Source organism: Trachurus trachurus, assembly GCF_905171665.1.
Source record: "Trachurus trachurus genome assembly, chromosome: 12".
Lineage (NCBI taxonomy): Eukaryota > Metazoa > Chordata > Actinopteri > Carangiformes > Carangidae > Trachurus > Trachurus trachurus.
In genome coordinates, this window is record NC_139908.1 from 6696947 (window position 1) to 6721023 (window position 24077).

A 24077-nucleotide genomic window follows, 5' to 3' on the forward strand; every position below is an offset into this window, starting at 1 on the left:
AAGTTCAGGTCCTGTGGGAACCAGGAAAGGAGATCTTTGTTGTGTTTCTGTTTTGTAACCTCCGTTGTCGTGGTGGCTGGATGATGTTGACACACAGCAACGAGGGGACACTCAGTGGTCCGTATCCTGAAGCTGTCAGTCGCGACATTGATCTTAACCTTGTTGTAGCTTAACAGTTGTTAGATTTTCTCAGCGCGGTGGAACAGCTCCCACTGTACTATTTTAAAAACAAGCATCCTAAATTAAGCTTGGGCGCGCTGTTTCAGGATTAAAAGGTGACACACTCTGCAGTCCGCTGCAGTGTATCAAGAGAAAAGCTGCGTCTATATAACCCCCCCTCACCACCACCACCATCACCTTGTAAAGTTGCACAACTTTCTCAGAACCATTAGGACTGAAAACCTCCTGTAAGCTACTGAATCTAAAACACAGCAGCAACTCCTTTCTTTTTTATTATTATTATTATTGTTATTGTTGTTATATAATGTGGCCTGTTGGTTGCCATGGCTTCCTCCTTTATCTGTGTGATCTGTGTGAACAGGAAGAGGAAGATGCATACTTCACCTCTTTGCTTGTTGGATGTTCACAGGTCAGTCTGCTGACACAGAGCTCAGGCGCACCTTTCTTAGAAGGAAGTAAAAAGTTATAGGCCAAGGCAAAAAAAAAAAAAAAAAAAAGTGGGTGTGAGGGTGTGACGCACAGAGAGAGAGAGGTTCCTTCAGCTCAGGAAGAAGTAGATCTGACCTGGAAGATGATACGTTGGAAAACTGTTCCAAAAAGAAGAGGAAATGACTTTTACACACTCAGAATATCATGAACCACTCCTGCTAATATCAATATCTAACTTAGAGTGATACTTTTACATAGAACTAAACATACAATCCAAAAAATAAAACCTTAAATACTTAAGTGAAGATTTCAAGTAGAGTATTTCAGAATTTCTTTAAAGGTTTCCTCAAAACAAACTTGACATATTCCCTGCAGCTCTGTCTGTCAGTGGCTTTTACACATTTGCGTCACTGTTTGTCCCAAACACTTGTTGATTTTCAGACTAATGACTCAGGTTATGCAACGAGCCTGAGGTTATTTGGAAGACCTCTGTTTTTTTTTGTGTTTTTTTTCCTGAGAAGTTAATCGCTGCTGACTTTTCATGTCACAGTTGTAACAACTGGTTTTATGGCCTCAACAACACAGACAGTGAAGTGTCGGAGGATTTTGTGTTACATGGAACAACAAAAACTTAAATGTAGCATGAGAAATGTTGCGTCAAATGATTTGCATCTTTGACTTCATGAACAGTTGTTAAACCCTGTTTGTTACATAAGATGCTGCTGCTGTCATGCACACTCACATACAGTATAAATGAGTAACACTGTTGTTTTTAATCATGTTTTATCAGCTTTATTGCAGGAGTCGAACCTGAGAAAACCAGTTTCTAACTTGTCTTTTTTTCTTTTTTTTCTCTCTCCTCAGTTTCTCCAGCTGAGAGGATCAAGTTCATCCTCGGTGAGGAGGACGATGGCCCCCCGCCACCGCAGCTCTTCACTGAGCTGGACGAGCTCCTGTGTGTGGACGGGCAGGAGATGGAGTGGAAGGAGACGGCCAGGTGAGACACCGAGTCACAGAAGCCAAGCATGCAATACAATCCCCCAACCTCCACTACTCCCTCTACTCCCATCCCCTCCCTGCCTCCTACACCACCAGCCATGGGGAGTGTAGAGAAAGTTTCCTGCGGAACACGGCCTCCTATGAATAATCCCGTTTTGTGTGTGTGTGCATGTGTGCGTGTGTGTGTGTGAGTGTGTAGGGAAATAGGCCGCCGTCCAGCGAACTGCCCGTCGGCTCTTATCAGGCTGAGATCAGTTGTACCTGCTCTGTGAGAGCAGGAAGAGGCCGAAACTCCCACATGGTCACAACAAAACTTCATGCTGCACTCGGCTCTCCAGCACTTTGACTGTGAAGCTGAGCAGTCAGTTGTAATAGAGGAAGCACAGTGACACTACAGGTGGATAGGGTAGAAATTTAAACTAACAGATATCACCATGAAACTTCCCAAGTTTATCACTTACATTAAGACAAATATTTTTCGTATTACGAGTTTTGTCAAATTTTATGTTTAAATATGTAAATGAGGGAATATCTAATTAAATATGCACCGATTTGCATAAAATTCCAGAACAGAAATCTGATCAATGGATAAAGCCACTTTCAAAACTTTGGTTTTATTTTGTTGACATATTAACATCAGAAGTTTTTACAGAGGAGATTTTGGATATCTCTTTTTATCATTCTGTAAATGAGAAAATACTGTCACTAGCCCTAAAAGAAAATCAAATTTCGCCATGTTTTTAGGAATAAAATGTTGTATAAATCAGGCTGTGAATGATATATCAACAATCCCCTCTGTAAAAACCTTCGGAATATAGACAGGAATAAAACTGGAAGGTTTGGTTTTAGCTCAGTCTGTGGAAAAACTCATTTTTTAATGACTTGTACTGTAAAATTCCATAGATTGTCATCAATCGTACTTTTACGATTTGTAGCTGATACAAAGGAAATGACAACTTTTGGAGCCTACATAATTGTTCAGGAGAGAGAGAGCTTTACAATGATACCTGACATGACGCAGGCATGGAACAGTTTGCCCGTTAGCATGCTAACTTTAGGTGAATTTAGGAAAAATCTACCAACAAGAGACAAAATGAAGTAAACTAACCACCTTAATGTGGATTTTCTACCATTTTCTTTCCACTATTCTGAAAGAAGACACGTTAAGGAAGCAAAATTGATCATTGCATGAAAAACCAATGTTTCTGCCTGTAGTGTCTCGCCTTTATTCTCTCTTTTAAAAGAGTGAGTTGCATAAAAAAGCAGAGTAAATGGACTCCTCCAGGTCGACAGCGTCTCCTCTCCCTGGTGGATGTCTGGTCACAGGCGTGTGGAGCTCAGCCAGAGGGGACACTCTATCCCCAGAGGAAACCCCATCCTCCGGCCTCAGGAGAAAGGCTCTTTGTAGCCGTGACATGTGAGGCATTATTATAAAAAAAAAAAAAAAGGATCCTTGTCCTGAGTCTTGGGCCTCAGGACTCGACTATCCTTAAAGTCTCTGTGCGACCTGAGAGCGGTGCAGGCCTGCTGATGACATTGCAGTGTCTTTTTTTTTTTTCTAAAGTTTTCGAGATTTGTTTTTTATTTCCACGCTCCCCTGCAGCCCGTACTCCATCTCCGTCCCTGTGAACGGTGACCGAGTCACAACACCTCGGGGTTTGTTTTGGTAAAGAAAGCAGAACCCATCTTGTCTCCCTTTTTTGTTTGCAGCCTGTATTTTGTTCCCTACCTTTTTTTTTTCTTTCTTTTTTTAAAAGCCATTGTTCTGTTGCACGTATTTATATTCTGCAGTGACCTTTCAGGAGCCTGAGAAGGGGAAAAAAAATGATTATACACACTCTGGTATTTGTGCTTTTGTTTGGCAGTGAATGCATCACAACACTGTCCCTCTGTCCCTCTGTCTGTCTTGTCTCGTCCTGCTCTGTCCCGTTCCAGATGGATCAAGTTCGAGGAGAAGGTGGAGAAGGGCGGCGAGCGCTGGAGTAAACCCCACGTGGCCACGCTGTCCCTGCACAGCCTGATGGAGCTGAAGACGTGCATCGAGAAGGGAACCATCATGTTGGACCTGGAGGCCGGCACGCTGCCGCAGGTGGTCGGTGAGTACGGCGTCTTCTTCTTCCCCTCCGACATCCACAAAGAGGAATGATGATAGATAGAAGCTTTATTGTCATTGTAAAAGAAAATACAACGAAATTGCCAGTGGCCTCTGTGTCGACAAATGGTGGTGATCTCTGACGTTTCTGTCCGACAGAGCTGATCACCGACAGCCAGATCGAAAACGGCCAGCTGAAGGCCGACCTGAAGGAGAAGGTCATGTACACGTTGCTACGGAAACATCGCCACCAGACCAAGAAGTCCAACCTGCGCTCTCTCGCCGACATCGGCAAGAGCGTTTCCAGCGCCAGTCGTCTGTTTTCCAACCAGGAAAACGGTAAAGGAAAATCTTTTTTTCTTCTTTTAAACTCTCTTAACTTCTCACTTTGACTCATTTCCAACTCAGTCACTAACAAACTGTTGGTTATTTTCTTTCCTAATACGACTTCTCACTTCTTTTCCCTCCTTGTCTTTTCTCTCTACTTCCTTTTTCCTTTTTCCTTCCTCTTGGATCTCTGCTGCCTCTGACTTCCTGCCTCTGGGTGTGGGGGGTGGTTTATAGTACGAAGCACCCAAGAGCACCCAGTGCCTTTCTTAACCCCACAAGACGTAGAGGAGCAGTGCGAGGTCACGAGGAGCTCCAGCATGGGATACCTCTGTAAGTGAGGGCGTAGCACTCCCCCTCCTCTAGAATGCAGCCTCTCTAAAGGCATAGTTCAACATTTTGGCAAATTGGCCCTATAGTTTTAGGAATAGTTGCCTTTTAATTGTTGGTGCAAGCAATTTTTTTAACGGCAGAGCAGAGCCGCAAGCTGCTCAGAGCTACGCTACGGAGGATAATTGGATTTCTTGGTTTCCCACATCAAATACACAATCCAACAACTCCAAAACACTCTCGTGGACAAGTCATGCAAAACCGCTGATGCGCATTCCCGTCGGGGGCAGTTTTTCATCAAGCAGTCTCTGAATTTACCTCTAAAACAACTCTGTCTGGTAACGTTCTGTTATTATCTCATAGCGTGGTGAATGTGCAGGTCACAACTTGTCCACCAGAGCGTTTTGGAGTTGTTGGATTGTGTATTTGATGAGTTTTTTTTATGAGAAATCCCATTAGCCTCTGTAGCGTAGCTCTGAGCAGCTCACGGCTCTGCTCCGCCGTTCTAAAAATAGCTTGCACCGACAATTAAAGGTAACAAACCTACTACTAAAACTATAGGGATTATGGCAATAGGCCAATATGCCAAAATGTTGAACTATCCCTTTAAGCAACACCCCCTCTGGTACACATGGAAATCACCACATTTGAGTAGAGCCAACAGAAAAAGTCCATCGTGTCAAACAGCTGGATTTGTGTTTACTCGGCGTTGAGTGTAGAAACAACACAAAGACAGAAAAGCTTCGCTCCATAACTCCTGATGTATTTACATAAATATTTACATGGCAACAGAAAACTGAAACACTGCAGAAGTCACGTGAATTTCCAAAGTTTGCATTCTCACACACTACGTAGTTACCCGAGCATAAGTCGACCAGGCTGCCTCTCTGAATAAATGAACATCTGGTGTTTAGTTTAAAAGCTTCAGCCTCGACACATTCAGCTCAGCTCCTGATGTTTTAGCTCTGTCTTTGATTCCTCTTCCTCTTTGCCTTTTTTCTTTTTTTTCTTATACTGCTTCTTCTCATTTAAATATCTCCAGTCTTTTCCTCTCCTCTAACATCATCAGTGTGTCTCTCTCCTCCTCGTTCGTGCAGGCAGCCCAACCACCGCCCATCGAAACCTCACCTCCAACAGCCTGAGCGACTTCTCTGACAAACCAGAGAAGGACCAGGTAATAAATTTGTTTGTGTGTCTCTGTCCCTTCTTCTTATATCAATGCATGCATTCACAAAGCAGCCCCATTGCAGCCAGCGTCATGTCATGTGTCGGGGCTTTGTGTGTGTGTGCGCATGAGCTTGTGAGCCTCACACACACACCGATAGATAAGACCCCTGGCTCCCTCGCTGCTCTGGAACAAAAGCTCACTGTCTCTCGTTTTTGTCGTGTGAGTTTCTATCACAGGCACATGCAGTTTCCCTCCCTCCCTCTCTCTTCCCTCTCTCTTTGTCGTGAGTCATGGATGAGGAAACTCACCGGGTGTTGTACAGATGCTCTGCACACACACAGATGAAAGATCACAAGCAGTTAAAGTGTAACCGCAAGAATTAACGCTCCTGCACCAACAGTTAATGAAACTGTGCATTAGTCAGAATGGTTCCGGCCTTTGACATCGCATCAAGGCCTCGGTTAATCATCGCCTCACAACTTATCTTTTTGTTTCTTTTGGCAACTTCTTCAAAATCAGAGCAGTGCAGACTTTGCATGTCACTCTCTTACGTACATGTACATGCAGAGTCACACAACTGTGGTAAAGTTTGTTTATTAAAGGGATAGTTCGACATTTTGGCAAATTGGCCCATTGCCATACTCCTTTAGTTTTAGGAGTAGGTTTGTTAGCTTTAATTGTCGGTGCAAGCTATTTTTTAGAATGGCAGGCATGGCACGTTGTTTTCGAGACAAATGCAGAGACTGCTTGCCGAAAAACTGCCACCTGCGGGAACGCGCGGGAACGCGCATCAGCGGTTTTGCATGAATTTACCTCGAAAACAACTCTGTCTGGTAACGTTCTGTTATTATCTCATAGCGTGTTGAATGTGCAGGTCACAACTTGTCCACCAGAGCGTTTTGGAGTTGTTGGATTGTGTATTTGATGAGTTTGATGAGGAAAACCAAGAAATTCCATTAGCCTCTGTAGCGTAGCTCTGAGCAGCTCACGGCTCTGCTCCGCCGTTCTAAAAATACCTTGCACCGAGAATTAAAGGTAACGAACCTACTCCTAAATCTATAGGGATTTTGGCAATGGACCAATTTGCCAAAATGTTGAACTATCCCTTTAAGTGGCATGAAGTCGAACTGCAGTTGCTGCTGAGCAAATAATAGTAGGAAAGGGTGGGCACTACCTGCTCTTATGTGCTTATAGAATACAAACAAGACGTCAGACGTAGTCGTTTCTTTCTTTAAGATCTCGTCTGTCATCAGATGAGGAAGCGTGTCTCGCTGCGTAAATCTAAATTCATTGTTATAAAGTCGGCCTGTAACTTTTTCATTCACTGCCTCTCTGATGTTGTTTTTTGTTTTTTTTGTCCCCCCAAAAAACAGCTGAAGAATAAGTTCATGAAGAAACTGCCGCGTGATGCCGAGGCCTCCAACGTGCTGGTCGGGGAGGTCGACTTCCTGGAAACTCCCTTCGTGGCGTTTGTTCGTCTGCAGCAGGCCGTCATGCTGGGCGCTCTGACCGAGGTCCCCGTGCCCACGAGGTATAACAACACACACACACACACATACAGTACATACACAACAGCATCAGCAACTTACCGTCACTCAATAGATATCATGAGCATCTTATTTTGTTGCATTCAGGTTCCTCTTTGTGCTGCTCGGCCCCAAAGGCAAAGCAAAGTCCTATCACGAGATCGGAAGAGCCATCGCCACTCTGATGTCAGATGAGGTGATTATTACCGCGCTAATTTCATATTTTGTTGCTTTACCCTCTCCTCTGTTTTTAGCTTTCACCCTGGAGTCTGAGAGCCGGTTCTATTGGGTTAGTGTAATTGTTAAGTTACTGTGGTAAACCTGGGATAATGGGGCATCTTGACATTTATTTGATAACAAGATGGTTTAAGAGGGACGACGCTCCAGTGAATCAATAAACTGCATTAGCCCACGGATTCAGCAGCTATTATAATGTAATAACTAACAACTGGTCCCATTTGAGCCAAGTGTTACGAAGTGCTATATATAAAAGCAGAAAAACGTACAAGAGAATAACGGCAGGAGACGAGGAGGAGGAACAACAGAAAGATGTGAGAGGATTGGAGCGATTAAAGGAGAGAGAAATCAAAATTGCATTAAGACATAAAAAGATAAACACTGTGAAAGACAGATATAAGAAGCTGAATGAAATGGCATAAAAGCATAAAAAGCATGCTAATACAGTATATTAGCAGATAACTTATCAAACTTTAGCAGGTTAGCATGCTAACATTTTCCCAATGCAAAGTGCAGCTGTGGCTGATGGGAATGTCATTAGTGTGGACGACGTGTCTTTGCCACATGTCATTTTATCAAAAGTACAAAAGATAAAGTCAAGAGTTCACCAGAGACTGAGATACAGAGGAGATTTAACAGGAATCCATGATACTGAAAAACTGCCGTGCAATACATTAGCACCTCATAAGTAACAAAAACGAGCCAGATCATTTCTGAGACTCTCTGATAAAAGAGTTCTCTGCACCTCCACCTCCTTCACCACTTGACCTGCTGCCAGCTCTCAGCTCGGTGGATATTGCCGTATTAATCATGGCAGCAGTTGGTGGTGAGTTCACCAGCTCACGGCTTTAGCTGCTAAGCCGTGGGCTGGAGTTGCGGTTCGACACATTTTTGTTTTGGTGTCAACACAGTGAATCCTGCAACACAACCCAGGTCTTTCTTTCTTTCTTTTCTTTTTTTTATTTAAACTTCTTTGTAACATCCTGATCTGTGTGTGTGTGTGTGTGTGTCTTCACTTCTCCTCCGTCTTGTCAGGAATGTTAACAAGCACTTCGTAACGTCTCTTAACCCTGAGAGCACCTGGCGCACAAATTCCCACAGGCCTCGGTGTGTCTCATGTGTCAACACGGCAGGATAGGAAGTGTTTTTCCAGGATTTCCTCAAGTTAAACTTTACCCCCTCCTCTCCTCTCTCCCCTCTGCTCCCCCCACCTCTCCTCTCCTGTCCCATGACTGTTGTGACACAGGTTAACAGATGTTTGTGTTTTGGACTAATAACCCCCCCCCCTGAGCTGTCCAGCAGGGCTCTACCTGCATGTCACATTTGTCCCAGGACACACACATACACTGCAAAAACTCAAAATCTTTCCAAGAATATTTGTCTCATTTCTTGTCAGAATGTCTCATTTCTAGTCAAAACTAATCTCTTTTCACTTAAAATAAGACTCATCACCTAAAAATGTACTTGTTTTCATATAATTTTCACTTGTTTCAAACTAATTTTTTTGTGCTTGTAATAAGAAAGAAAAACTTTCTCCACTATCAGATTTTTCTACTTATTTCAAGTGAAAATCTGCTTGAAAGAAGTAAAAAGTGTCTAAAAACAAGCAGCTTTTTATGTGATGAGTCTTATTTTAAGTAGAATGAGATTTGTTTTGACTAGAAATAAGACAAATATTCTTGGTAAGATTTTGAGTTTTTGCAGTGTACACACACACACGCATGGTGACGTTATTTATGGACATTGTGAAAGAGGGGAAATCCTCCCTATGTCCCAGTTTTTGTACCTTTTTTTTCTCTCTCTCTCTCCAAAGCTCTGGATGAACAAATAGATAAGTTATATTATTGATTGGCTGATTACTAATCAGTGGTGTGTGTTTGTGTGTGTGTGTTTATTGGCAGGTGTTCCATGATATCGCCTACAAAGCTAAAGACAGGCAGGACCTGCTGGCTGGTATCGAGGAGTTCCTGGACGAGGTCATCGTCCTCCCCCCCGGCGAGTGGGACCCTGACATCAGGATAGAGCCGCCCAAGTCTCTGCCGTCGTCCGACAAGAGGTCTGATGATCCGATGATCCGATCCGCGTTGATCTATCATGATGATGTCAATGCAGAACTCCTGTTTTAGCTTTTTAGTGATGATGCAGATGCTCAAGTTGCATCAGAGTTTAAATGTGTGAACATAAGCAAATAGCTGCTGCTGACTCCAGACCAGGTTGCACTGTGGCAATATAGCAGTGATTGTATGCAATTCAAATGATCATTGATAAGACGATTGTGTCAGTTGTTTTCTCAAAAGTTATAACATGTCTGAAGCCAGAATGAGTGTAGTTACTCAAAGCAGCACAACACTCAACATAGCACACTGAAATGGATCCATTCTGCTGCTACACTGTAAAAACTCAAAATCTTACCAAGAATATTTGTCTTATTTTTAGTCAAAATGTCATTTCTAGTCAAAACAAATCTCATTCTACTTAAAATAAGACTCATCACATTAAGAAGTAGCTTGTTTTTAGACACTTTTTAACTTCTTTCAAGCATATTTTCACTTGAAATAAGTAGAAAAATCTGATAGTGGAGCAAGTTTTTCTTTCTTATTACAAGCACAAAAAAAACTTGCTTTCACTGGCAGATTTTTCTACTTATTTTAAGTAAAAATTTGTTTGAAACGAGTGAAAAGATAGGTGACGAGTCTCATTTTAAATGGAAAGAGATTAGTTTTGACTAGAAATAAATGAGACATTTTGACAAGAAATAAGACAAATATTCTTGGAAAGATTTTGAGTTTTTGCAGTGTAAAGCCTCATTTCAAATTAGAAAATATGTAAAATGTCCATGTTTTATATATTTGCATGATTTTATCTGGCAAATCTCTGGAGTCTTCCAAGCAATAAAATATTTAAATAAAAACAATAAATAGTAAATAGTGAGCAATATACACATTATTCACACATACACACACAGTTTGTGACCGCTCTTTGTTGACATTCAAAGGACGTTCAAGTCGTACTGACAGATTTTCTCACCGTTTCTCTGTGTGCATGTGATTTGTCAAAAGTTTGTTGTATGTTTGACTTCTTCTGTTTTTTCGTTAAAGGAAGAACATGTACGTGGGGCTGGAGACGCCTCAGATGAACGGAGATACTCCTCATGATGCGGGACACGGAGGAGGAGGAGGTCACGAGGTCGGAGAGGAGCTGCAGCGCACCAGAAAGTAATCAAACATTGATATTTTCCTAATTTGAAATTGAAGAAGAAAAAGAAATCAGTGGATTTGATTAAAAATAAAACTATAACACCTTTTTTATTGATTCAGAACTACTGCTATGACCCTCTCATACTTGTAAATGAGTGTATTATCTTCCTGATGGTGTGTGATTGTTGGCATTATGCACCGTTGAGTAGAAATAATGACCCTCTGTAGGTTTCTGATGAGGAAACGTTCCACACATGAAGAACAATGAAAACAATCCACCGTTTGTTTTCCCATCTCAGAACAAGTTTTACCTTCTTGATTCTCTTTGCCAAAGAAATCATAATCTTCGTCTAATAAACAAATCAGTTACATATCATCATGGCTCCCTGAATAAATCAACCCAGTTATATCATGGTTATCAGGCCTGCTGATAAATAAATGGTTGTGTCTCCTCCAGGTTCTGCGGAGGTTTGGTCCTGGACATCAAGAGGAAGCTGCCGTTTTTCGCCAGCGACTTCTACGACGCGCTGCACATCCAGTCCCTGTCGGCCATCTTGTTCATCTACCTGGGCACGGTCACGAATGCGATCACATTCGGAGGCCTGCTGGGAGATGCAACGGATAACATGCAGGTAAACCACCACTGTAATGCACATGCAGAGGAAAAAAAGACACAACCGACTTTCCTGTTCACCCTGCAAAGTTGTGACACACAGGTCAAGTTTAAATTAGAGTTCAGGTTTAACTAACGCAGACGGAGAGGGGAGAACAAACTGACCCAGTTTGGGGTCAGGTCGAATCTTGCACAACAACAGTCACGAGTCTCCAAAGATTCTCTATATAGATACAGATTTATCTTTCTGCAGGTGACTGTGGATCTAAATCTGAACCAATTTTTAGAGAAAGGGTGAAGTCCGCTCACTGTTGTAGCTCCTCAGATGTTTATTGTACAGTAGGCTATAAGATCAATGTCTCGACCACATAGATATTCGTCAGGATAGAGGACAAAGGAGACACCTTGTTCATATAAGTAATTGGTCATCAAGCCAGGGATGCAGCATACACATCAATACAATCTGAGGCTGTTGTTGGGAAATAAAAAGGTTCTGAGGAACTGAGCAGGTTGATAGAAAATCAGTAAACATATGAATACAGATGAATAGATAAACAAGTGTTCAACAAATTTTCCCAAGATGAGTATTTAAAGAATATTTAGAATAAATGCAAAAAGTCACATCACAATAGATGGCCAGTATGCACATCGATTAAATACACTGGGCCCATCAGGTACAAGAAATAATCAGATTAAATTGATATAGAAGGTGTACTGTGCATGTAGAGGCACTGAAAGCCCCCAAAAAGATCTGAACAAACCTGTAAATGTCGAACAACAACAACAACAACAAAAGACGATGTATCACTCCCACACTGATTATGAAACTAAAGTCAGACGTGTTTCGCAAACGTGTCACTCTGAGCTTCTTTATTTTGGTCGCACACGGTGGGAAAGTAACAAGATTGACAAGCTGATAAAAGCGGCTGAATCGGCCTCCGATGCAAATAAGTTTGCATAACTAACTGTGTCTGGGAGTTCAACGCAGGGAGGAGGAGGAGGTGGTGGTGGAGGAGGTGGAGGTGCAGCGTCGGCCTCGTATTCATTCATGCACCATCAGGACTAAAGTAACAAAACCTCTGAGCAGGAACAAGGAGTTGACTTCAGATGATAAATTAGCCCTGATGCTAATGTGGAGCTCATATACTGCTTCCATCTGCTGTACCTGCTGTTGTTGCTGCAGCATGTGGAGGAAGGAGTTGTACAATTGTGTTATGATGGCATGCATTGCTTGATCCGTGTGTGTGTAAGTGTGTGTGCAGTAACGCAGAGGAGACACCTGCTGCAGCTTCTCCCCCTGGCAGAGAGCTGCAGCCCTGCAGAGCGCCGGCCGGCCGGCCTCAGGGATTTACCCCGCGGCCGTAAATAACCACAGATCCAGATTACTCAGCTGCACTGTAGCTCCGTCATGACCACTCCACTCGGCTCTGCTCCTCCCAACCCTGTCAACCCCCCTCCACCCCCACTCCACCCCCGCAGACGAGTGTGCAACTCCTCAATCCTGCATCACCCTCCACCCACCTCCTCCTCCTCCTCCTCCTCCTCCTCCTCCTCCTCCTCCTCCTCCTCCTCCTCCTCCTCCTGCTGCTGCTCTGGGAACAGCCGAGGGAATCCCTGCCCTCACTTCACCTCACCTCTCTCTCGCTCTGCACCGTGGTTCACAATCACTCATTTATCTCTGTAGCAACTAAAGCAGGGCCGTTAAAATACTCCAATGATTTGACTGGAATTTAAACAGGGTTTTCCTGATGAACCAGACCTGCAGGGGTGTGTGTGTGATGTAGTGTAGCAGTTTCCTGCCGTGTAATGATGTTATCAATGTTAAAGGCTCAAAAAGAGCAGAGGGGGTAAAAAAAAAACAGTTGCACTGCAAAAACTCAAAAACTTTCCAAGAATATTTGTCTTATTTCTTGTCCAAATGTCTCTTTTCTAGTCAAAACTAATCTCTTTTCATTTAAAAGGAGACTTGTCACCTAAAAAATAACTTGTTTTTAGATCATTTTCACTTGTTTCAAACAAATTTTTACTTAAAATAAGTAGAAAAATCTGCCACTGAAAGCAATTTTTTGTGTGCTTGTAATAAGAAAGAAAAACTTGCCCCACTATCAGACTTATTTCAAGTGAAAATATGCTTAAAGAAGTTAAAACGTGTCTAAAAACAAGCTACTTTTTAATGTGATGAGTCTTATTTTAAGTATAATGAGATTGTTTTGACTTTTGACTAGAAATAAGACAAATATTCTTGTTAAGATTTTGAGTTTTTGCAGTGTGAAGATTTTGCTTCAGGCTGAATAGTTTTTCAAATCTGAACATGCACCAAAAGCTTCATGTCTTTTCTTTCTGTGCTGTGTGTGTGTTTGTTGCAGGGAGTGTTGGAGAGTTTCCTGGGCACGGCGCTGACGGGAGCAGTGTTCTGTCTGCTGTCCGGTCAGCCCCTCACCATCCTCAGCAGCACCGGCCCCGTGCTCGTCTTCGAGCGGCTGCTCTTCAACTTCAGCAAGTGAGTGGAGTCGCCGGCCGATCGAAGTCCAGTCGATCGCTCCTTTCTGTCTTTCTGAGTATTAGCGCGAGGGTGAAGCAAAGTTCAGAATCAGAAACAGTCGCCCAGCAGATATTTATAGACCCTAAACACAACACACAAACTCCCTGCATCAGGCCTCTGGGGGGAAAAAAGCGACAGAGATTCGATCCAACTATAAAAACATAATGAAAACAAATGGATAATTTCCATTTTACAGCCGTGCAACAAGATTTGGATAAAATCTCACTATAATTTTTGACTGCAGGCTACAGCTGACTGTTTTCTCTCTGTGCAGAGATTATTCACTTAATTTGTTTTTTTTGTATTTAACTCTGCTGTGTCTTTTTACTCTTGTTTTTTTCTGTTTGCCCCTTTAATCTCTTTTTAATAGTGTTTCTACCTCAGTTTTTCATTGTACTTGTGCAATGGCAATAGAAATATTCACATTGTGAACTTGGCACCAAACTAGACGAAGGAGAATATACAATAAAGTGCATAAAAGTTCATTAAACAAAAGGGAAAAAAACAAAAATACTATATTAACTTTTAAATACATACTGTATATCACTCCATATTTGTGCAGATGAAACCCAGAGGGAGTTAAAGGTGTCGACTTCTCCCTCCTCCTTCCACTGTACCGCCCCTCCCCTCTCCCACAGAGCGTCTTCTTGCATTACCCAAACAAACACCGCTGATTATGTTCCGTTATTAATAATTCACTCTCATTTAATTTTACACTGTGAGCGAAGAATGTCGCCGAGCCCTCGTGGCCTCCAAATGTTTCCATGCCTCAAGTCGGTGGCGGCGGCGGTGGCAGAAGTTGCTGAGTCAGTCAGTGGCAGCTGCTGATAGTTTGTCTGTAGCTGCTGAACATGCACATAGCATAGGTGGATGATTTTCTATATGGTTGAAAGGCAGCTCTTAAAGGGATAGTTCAACATTTTGGCAAACTGGCCCATTGCTATAATCCCTATAGTTTTAGCAGTAGGTTTGTTACCTTTAATTGTCGGTGCAAGCTGTTTTTAGAACGGCGGAGCAGAGCCGCGAGCTGCTCAGAGCTACGCTACGGAGGCTCATGGGATTTCTTGGTTTCCCTCATCAAACTCATCAAATACACAATCCAACAACTCCAAAACGCTCTTGTGGACAAGTTGTGACCTGCACATTCACCACGCTATGAGATAATAACAGAACGTTACGAGACAGAGTTGTTTTAGAGGTAAATGCAGAGACTGTTTGCCGAAAAACTGCTCCCGACAGGAACGCGCATCAGCGGTTTTGCTTTAATTTCCCTCTAAAACAACTCTGTCTGGTAACGTTCTGTTATTATCTCATAGCGTGGTGAATGTGCAGGTCACAACTTGTCCACAAGAGCGTTTTGGAGTTGTTGGATTGTGTATTTGATGAGTTTGATGAGGGAAACCAAGAAATCCCATTAGCCTCTATAGCGTAGCTCTGAGCAGCTCACGGCTCTGCTCCGCCGTTCTAAAAACAGCTTGCACCGACAATTAAAGGTAACGAACCTACTGCTATGACTATAGAGATTATGGCAATGGGCCAATTTGCCAAAATGTTGAACCCTTTAAAGATTGTTTTTTATTTTGAAGGGCTGCAGTCGGAGCATACCTAAAGTTTTATGCTTTGAAAAAAAAAAAGATACTGTATGTAGGAGTGAATTTCTTTTATAAAACCACCTCCCTCTCTTCTTCCTCCTCCTCCTCAGAGACAACAGCTTCGACTACCTTGAGTTCCGGCTGTGGATCGGCCTGTGGTCGGGGGTCTTCTGTCTGCTGCTGGTCGCCACGGACGCCAGCTTCCTGGTGCAGTACTTCACGCGTTTCACCGAGGAAGGCTTCTCCGCCCTCATCAGCTTCATCTTCATCTACGACGCGTTCAAGAAGATGATAAAGCTCGCACACCACAACCCCATCAACGCCGGGTTCAACGCCAACCTGGTCACCCAGTACAGCTGCCAATGCCTTCCTGGTACGACGACGATGACGATGTGTTATAATAAGATAGATTACAGTAGTAAGGTTGCATTGACACCAGAGCTCAGTCGTCTCTTGAACCGCTCTTGGCTGAAAAACGCCTCATTGTTGATTGTATGTGGGCGCCAGCAGCCGTGATACCAGACGACTGAAAGTGAAGCCGTCATCATCTTCAGTTTTGTCCGGTTTGGCAGCGACGTTCGTATTACGTGTCAAACAAAGGTTTCAATTTATTTTTTTCTTGGTGTTTACAGTCAAGATAATAAAATGATAGCGGACTGCGTCGGCCTCCGGATACCTCTGTTTACTTTCCAAACAGCCCTATCAGTTTCTGTGTCGCAAATGTGACCTGGCAGCGACGAGATGTTGACACGGATTTTTTTTTTTAAACGGCAGCGAACGCGATACAGCGAGTGATAGTTTTCTCATTTTGGTGATAAGATGTTGTTTCTGTTCCTCCAGGCAACTCATCAGAACTCCTTGATCTCGCTGCCTCGACAAACAGTACTGATCTGGTATGTGGTGTCCTTGTGCTTTTTTTGTTCTGGTGACGTTCAGTTTCTTTTATGCAACATTTTGTCAACTCTGACTTCACGCTACTGAACTGTCAGTTGTTGGTTGGTTGGTTAAAAGGAAACTCTCTTTCTCTTTCTTTCTCCTTCTCTGTTTGCAGCCAGTGAACGCCACCTGGGCGTCCCTGGACAAGGAGCAGTGTGTGACGTACGGAGGTGAGCTGGTCGGAGACGCCTGTGGCTACGTGCCTGACATCACCCTCATGTCCTTCATGTTGTTCTTCGGGACCTACGCCTGCTCCATGTGTCTGAAGAAGTTCAAGACGAGTCGCTTCTTCCCCACCACAGTGAGTGACGCCACTTACAACCAGTGACCGAGTTGGCTTTCGCAGATTACATTGGTTTTCTCTCTCACTGACATCAATCGATCAAACTTTATTTCTATAGTCCTTCTCATACAATTTAAAAAATGCAACACAAAGTGCTTTACATAATAAAAACAGCCTGCCCCACCACCCAAACCACAAATACATCATGAAACTAGAACTAGAACGGTGATAAGATATGGGGAAACAAAAGAAAAGAGTCTATAAAAATGAAGTGTAAAAGAAAATGAATAAAACTGGGACATATTAAAGAAGTAAAACCAGAAATATAAGAGAAGATACAGGGAAAAAAAGAAAACAGGATAAAATTAGCAGAAATAGTAGATGAAATAAATACGTACTTAACTAAATCAGATGAAAACATGCTAAAGCATAGGATAATAATAATAAAAGAATAAATACGTAATAATAAAACTGTAAAAAATGATAAGTTAAATAATAAAAATTGAATTAAATGCAAGACTACAAAGGTAGGTCACATAATGTCAATGCTAAACATGCTAATGTTAAGTAGGTTTCACCATCGTGGCTCACAGTGTAGCTGAGCATGATGGGAATTTTCAGATGTATAAAACCTTGACCGATGAACTTGACTTTCATCATCAGATCACAGTTGTTTATATATTAAATACCTGTTTCTTTTATTCCCTCCCTTAATGATCCTGTGGCCTCGTTTTAAAACCTGTTCAGTCACAACCTGCAGAACTAAAGTCCCTGAACAGAAATGACACATATAACTGCACTTTCAGTATCACAAAGACAGAAGTCAGCAGGTTGATATCTGCCAGTGTTTGTTTGTTTGTCTACAAGTTTGTGGTTTAACCGCCTGTTGGTCTTTGCCAAACACATGAGAGAAAGGAAACAAGTAAAAAGTAAAACCACAGTGTTTCTGCCTCCAGCCGTGAAACGCTGTCCAACCTGCTGTGACTTGTTTCCCTCCCTGCAGGTGAGGAAGCTCATCAGCGACTTCGCCATCATCCTGACCATCCTCCTCTTCTGCGGCGTGGACGCCTTGGTCGGCGTGGACACCCCCAAGCTCATAGTGCCAAGTGAATTCAAGGTAAAATAGAAAATACCAACAAACACTTTTTTTTCTAAGAGAGGGAGAGACACGTCCTGGTTCTGCTGTGGGTTAGAAATCAATCAGGTGAATGACAGCGGTCAGCCAGGTGCAGTTTCCTCTAATTACACAGATAATGATTCATGTTCCTGCAGCACGGCCTTTAGTAATTCCCTGAAATCCCGGCATAATACTTTCTTTGTAGTTTGCCCAGCCAGCGATACATATTACCTGAAACTGAGATTGCTAAGCTCAAATGTTCCTCCGCTGGCGTTAAGACTCCCCCCTCCTCCTCCTCCTCCCTCCTTCCTCCTCCTCTGCCCCGACACAGAGAGGGAGTGATGGGATCGAGGAGCAGGCACCTGCATCGAATAACAACTTGATTATAGGCGATGTGAGAACACAGATGGTCTTATAATTGCAAGTACAGAAGCGGCTTTGTTTGACCACAGAGGCTGAATTCACAGGTTTTTCACCGGTAACTTCAGACTCGGTGAAGAAGTAACTGCTTCTCTCTCACTTTTTTGTCTGACATGTTATCCACGTCTGAGATCTGGACTGCTGACATGCAGTCAGGTGTCTGTGTGGCTTTCTTTTCTTTTTAAAGGTCTCCTTAAGTGTACGTCTTGTCCAATTGGTTAATAATTTTCTCTCTCCTTCTCATTATTGTATATACATATACTTATGTATCCCAATTCCATACAATAGTGTGTACATAATACATTTATGTACACAAATTTAGTGCAATATTAGACACACATCTGCATGTGCAATCGTGTGCCATGGGCATAGTGCAATTTAAGTCAGTCTTGCACTTTATTGGGGCATTGTGCAATCAGATTAAATTTAATCTTGCACTCATGTCACTTTAGCACATAGCACTTTAATTAGCACTTTATAACTTCTGTAATCTTTTGGGCCCCTTACTACTTTGGTCAATTAACATACGCATGTTGTTCAAGTCATGTTTGTGTAAGATGTCAAGGTGCGTCATGATGCATTGTTCTATTGTCGTAGTCCTGCCTCCTTGTGCTTTTATCTTCATTGTTTTTATGTCTAACATCAACCTGCCAATGGGACTGGGGATGGAAATTAGCCAATCCCACATATTTACATGACAGTGTTCATCAATATGTAAAAATAAATCTGAAATGTTGTTGTTTTTGTATTCCAGCCCACCAATCCAAAGAGGGGCTGGTTTATTCCTCCGTTCGGAGGGAACCCCTGGTGGGTGTACCTGGCTGCTGCGCTGCCCGCTCTGCTCGTCACCATCCTCATCTTCATGGATCAGCAGATCACGGCCGTCATCGTCAACAGGAAAGAGCACAAACTCAAGGTTGGTATCGAGTTTTTTTTACTAAAATGTACAAAAATGGAAGAGATTTGAGGATGAAACTGTCCAGAAAAAGACGCTTTTTTATTCTGAAATGTTTTGTCTGCTGTCCGTCAGAAAGGGGCGGGCTATCACCTGGACCTGTTCTGGGTGGCCATCCTGATCGTGCTCTGCTCCTTCATGGGTCTGCCGTGGTACGTGGCCGCCACCGTCATCTCCATCGCCCACATCGACTCCCTGAAGATGGAGACGCAGACGTCGGCGCCCGGGGAGGCGCCCAAATTCCTGGGTGTCAGGTCAGTAAAGACGGACGGAGCGTCTACGTACGTCACTGGAGAATTAAAAAGAGGTTTCTGCTCCTCTCTCCGGTTTTTTCCCAGAGCTCGGTTGGCTTTTGACTGTGCCAGGTAGTTAATTACATTCAGTTCAGACTCCTGGGTGAAAGTAAATCTCCGAGTAAGTAGCTGCAGGGCAGAGCTGCCCAGTTTCTAGGAGCATGAGCCACAACAGTGTGTGTGAGTGTGTGAGTTGACACACAACGATAAGATTTATAGAGCTGCACCTGCACACAGATCTTCAGACCTCATTCCTTCCTGCCACACTCCCATAAATTGTCAAAGCAGAACAACAATCTCTCTAAATCAATCAAGAATGAAGCAATCAGGAATGTATACAGCTGTTTATATAGAAATACACATGAATATCATGAGTTTTTGTGTGTATTGGCTTCACTGATGAGAATCCATCTCTTCCTGATCGATTAATATTGTACTTTTTCCACCTTTCCTCCGATCCAGAGAGCAAAGAGTCACCGGTATCTTCGTGTTCCTCCTCACAGGACTCTCCGTCTTCATGGCCCCCATCCTCAAGGTAGCTTTTTTTAATTCCTCCTCCTCGGAAATGTGGATTACTGTCCTCCTGTTTTAGGACAAACTCCTCTGTCGCCCCTTTTTGTGCAAATGTAAAATAATTTCAAAAATCTGGTGCTCATCCGATTAGCAACTCCTGATAGTTGAAGTAACACGATGTGAAATAAGCATGTTCATCAGGGCTTAAGCTCCGATTGCAGCTGAGTGCTTCTCCAGTTTCCATTCCCTCATTAAGCCTAAAAAAAAAAAAGACTTCACAGTCAGTGGGTCCAGATCAGTGGAGCTGCTGCTCCCCCCTGTGGACAGTTCTCACACTGCACCTCTGGGCCCACATTGTCTTATTCCCCCTTTTACACTACATACCATAAGGATTTTTGAAAAAGTGCAAAAAGTAATTATTAAAGATGCAATAAATCTGACATTTTATCATCTTCTAGTTTGATTATTGATGTTATTGATGTTTTTTTAGTCTGCAACACCTGCTTCTCCAGATTGTAGTGGGTTCCCCTCCTCTGCTCTATAGTTAGACTCTAATACTAAGCAAGTGGTTACTAAACCTGCAGCAGTCGCAGCCAAGTGACTGTTCACACTGATGCGTCTGCTTAAAGAACCTTCTCAGAAAAGCAGCTTGTGGACTATTTTTAACCGAGCAGGGATGCTAAAAATAAACCTTTTGCATCTTGTGTTTTTTTTTTCAAGTTTGTTAGTTTATTTATAGTTGCAATGACATCACTGCAGCCACTTACATGTGACATTAATACCTTATATGTTCTGTGTCCTGTAGTTCATCCCCATGCCTGTGCTCTACGGCGTGTTCCTCTACATGGGAGTGGCATCGCTCAACGGAGTCCAGGTGAGTGAGACTGAGCTTTTACCTGCACCTGTTGCACCAGTGTGACTCATTAGGTTTTACTTACTTAATTGAGTAAGTAAATACAGAACAGGTTGTTTAACTAATTAAATTACTTGGTTCTTTACTTTTGCTTCATCACATTTAGCACAGTGCATAGAAAACCATTTTAAAATCCTCCACTTCAGTTTTAGTTTATTTAGTTTATGGCAGGACAGCGTGCAGTGACGTTGATTATTCAAAGAAATAAAAAGATGGCTGCACCAGATTTAGATTTACCAGAGAACGCAATAGATTGATCATAAATAGATTGTACTGTGTATCTTAACTTGTACTTACAGGATACATTAATACCAGCAATCATAAGACTAAGGGTTGTGTTTTTAAATCATCATGATTAAATTACAGAGTGCAATTTCAAGTATGATAAATACTGTTGCTCATCACCTAAAAAACGGTCCACACTGCATGATGCATTCAATCCGGCAAGTTTCCGCTACAGTTTCCTTGTGGAGGTACATGTATATACGAAACTCACATTTAGAAAATCTACATAAGATGTACAGTAATGTTCAGAGCATTCAAAATAATACAGGTACATATAACTTCACATAAGGAGCTCATATTGTAAACACGGATACAGTACACACTGCACGGTGCATAATGCGTTACATCTAACAAGTTTCTGCTGCAGTTTCCTTATGGGGATACATTAAATACAACGTCTTGTTTTTAACATGTAGGAATAAAAAATACACTGTGTCATAAGGTGATTAGCTTAGCATACACCTGTTTGAACATCTGCTCTAGTTATAAATTACATTTTGGTGAATTTGGCTGCTGCAAAACATCAAAATAATGAAGCAGCACTTGAATTAGTAACTGTAGTTTCTGAATTTCATATTATAAATGCATGTTGCAAACTTAAAAAAACAACTGGCCTCTTTTAAATTGAAAATTTCTGCAGCATCGTTTTGTAAATTTACACTTTATCATGTGTGTCTTGTCCGCTTCAGTTCATGGACCGACTGCAGCTGCTCCTGATGCCGGCCAAGCACCAGCCGGACCTGATCTACCTGCGCCACGTCCCCCAGAGACGCATCCACCTCTTCACCTTCATCCAGGGCCTGTGTCTGGCTCTGCTCTGGATCCTCAAGTCCACCGTGGCGGCCATCGTCTTCCCCGTCATGGTGAGAGCAACACGCGTTTATTATGGTGAACAACTGCAGACGTGAGCGTGTGACTAATCGGTTCCTCTTTCTTTTTTTGGTTTGTTTTATTTGTTTCTAGATCTTGGCCCTGGTGGCGGTGCGTAAGGCCATGGACTACTTGTTCTCGCAGCACGACCTCAGCTACCTGGACGACGTCATCCCGGAGAAAGACAAGAAGAAGAAGGAGGACGAGAAGAAGAAGAAGAGCAAGAAGAAGGGAAGCATCGACAGCGAAACTGAATTTGTAAGTGAACTGAACTAGTTTGAACCTTAAATATCCAAACATCCATGTGTTGTGTTGTCATGTGATGGTGGTGGTGTGATACAGCCTCCTGTAGTAGATCCTCAGCATCCTTGTGTTAATGTTCATCCCTCATCCTCATCCTCACACAGTCCGACTACCCCTACAATGAAAACATCCCCAGTATAAAAATTTCCATGGACATGATGGAGAAGGAGCCGATGCTGGGGGACAAATCAGTGGATAGTGAGTACAGACCAGCGAGCGCCACCGTTGCTGCTGCTGCTGCTACTTGATCTTTGCTTCTGACGGCTTCACTTCATCTTCCTCCATCAAACCTCGTCTGCACTTCAACATCACTTTAAAACCCTGAAAGCTCAAACTGCTGCTCTGACCGCCGCACAATAAGAGCTGCTGCTGCTGCTGCTGTAACGCAACACTCACTAAAAGCAGCTTTGTTGATGCTTTCCGCCTCTTTCTCTTTTTCTTCTTCCCTGCTGCCGCTGTCGAAATGTCAGAGTGTTTGTGAAGTATGTTTTTTAAAATGTTTTTCATTTCCCTGCAGGAGATAAATCCCAGACTTTCCTTAGCCCGCATTCGCCGTGCTGAGCACTACTTTGAGTCTTCCACAGTGGCCGAGTAAGTGAGTACCGGCAGCTGGCATCCTCGCCACATGTTTATTTATATTTATAACTTCAGAAAGGAAACGCAGAAGTACAAATCCACAATCAACCATCTATATCCTCTTTTTTTTTTTCTCCCCCCAGTCTTGACAGAGGATCCTTCAGTAAAGGTTTGCCTCAGATCCGAATCGGCCGGGACTCTGTGGAGAACGGTTTCTTCTGGAGGAGGGGCTCTGAAACGGATCTGTGAACGAACAAACAAACCGTCCAAAAAAAAGTACAATAACAACACAACACAACACAACACAACATTCTTCCTCTTTTTTGTACTATCGTACCGGCTTTCTTCGCGGTATTTTAAATCCAAACGGCTGGAAGTATTTGTCTTAAAGCTGAAACACTTTGGTGGTACTGAATTTTAATGAAGGCTGACACAGGATCTGTTTGACCGGTTCTTCGTCTGTGTGAATGTTCTTTTCTTTTTTTTTTATCTGCACAAAACAAAAAAAGGACTACAAAAGGTCGTCTGTAATACAGTGTGTGTTGGAACATTAATATCTTATTAATGTGGACGCTAATAATTTATCATGCATCTAACTAAAGGGCCCGGGACACATTAGGCTTGTAGTAAGCAGAGTACACATGGCTTCAAAGCAGATTTCTGCAACAACATAGTGAACAAAAAGGTCATCAGAGCGGACATGCATTTAGTATTTATGAGCATATTGTACATGTATTATTCATCAAAAATCCATCAAATGCTGCATATTCATAAAAAACACCATCTAGAAGATAATGTTAAAATCCAGATCAGCAGGATGAGAAGTGAAAAGGATTTCAATGTCACGCAGACTGGAGCTGACTTTTCTGTTTCTTTTTTCTCCTCTTTTTATATATTTATTATATTTAAACTCTCAGTGAGCAGAATCATTTGCTGTTTGAATCTAATCTTTGTTTTTTTTAATCATTTGACAATCCCCTGTTTGTGCAAATTCTGACTGTGGTCACCTCATAGATATACCGTACCAGCACGTAGCTCTACCTCTTATCTGTAGGTGCCAGATCATTATTATTATGATATGTGATTTTTTTTCCTTCTTATTTTCATTTTATTTATTGTTTTTAATTTTAACTGGCACTGCATAGTATCTTTTCAAATCTTGTATTTTTAATATATTAAACCTTTTTTTTTCCAACGGGTAATTCCATCAAAATTTAACATTTTAGGGTTTTCATTCTTTAAAAAAAAAATCAAAATTTTCCAACATTTAACAGGGAAACTAAAATGTAAAATGGCATCATCTGATTACTATAAAACTTGTTTCTTTCTTTCTTTCTTTGTTTTTTTTTGGGGGGGGAGTGATGTTCTGTCTCTTTTTAAC

General features: G+C 42.3%; 1 protein-coding gene across 1 annotated transcript in view; it reads left to right on the top strand.

Moving 5' to 3' along the window:
- Positions 1-22917, top strand: part of LOC310994919 (electrogenic sodium bicarbonate cotransporter 1-like) — a 34289-nt gene extending 11372 nt beyond the window's left edge. The window contains exons 4-26 of the mRNA XM_083983824.1: positions 1474-1606; positions 3544-3704; positions 3860-4039; positions 5455-5531; positions 6899-7056; positions 7160-7247; positions 9190-9344; positions 10387-10503; positions 10943-11117; positions 13465-13598; positions 15343-15605; positions 16073-16125; positions 16284-16469; positions 17455-17568; positions 18743-18904; positions 19019-19197; positions 19699-19771; positions 20555-20623; positions 21637-21810; positions 21911-22075; positions 22225-22318; positions 22638-22711; positions 22840-22917. Of these exons, the coding sequence (XP_083839950.1) occupies positions 1474-1606; positions 3544-3704; positions 3860-4039; positions 5455-5531; positions 6899-7056; positions 7160-7247; positions 9190-9344; positions 10387-10503; positions 10943-11117; positions 13465-13598; positions 15343-15605; positions 16073-16125; positions 16284-16469; positions 17455-17568; positions 18743-18904; positions 19019-19197; positions 19699-19771; positions 20555-20623; positions 21637-21810; positions 21911-22075; positions 22225-22318; positions 22638-22681 (2954 nt within the window). The 3' untranslated portion in view covers positions 22682-22711; positions 22840-22917. The remainder of the gene's footprint in view (positions 1-1473; positions 1607-3543; positions 3705-3859; positions 4040-5454; positions 5532-6898; positions 7057-7159; positions 7248-9189; positions 9345-10386; positions 10504-10942; positions 11118-13464; positions 13599-15342; positions 15606-16072; positions 16126-16283; positions 16470-17454; positions 17569-18742; positions 18905-19018; positions 19198-19698; positions 19772-20554; positions 20624-21636; positions 21811-21910; positions 22076-22224; positions 22319-22637; positions 22712-22839) is intronic.
- Positions 22918-24077: the final 1160 nt, after the last annotated feature.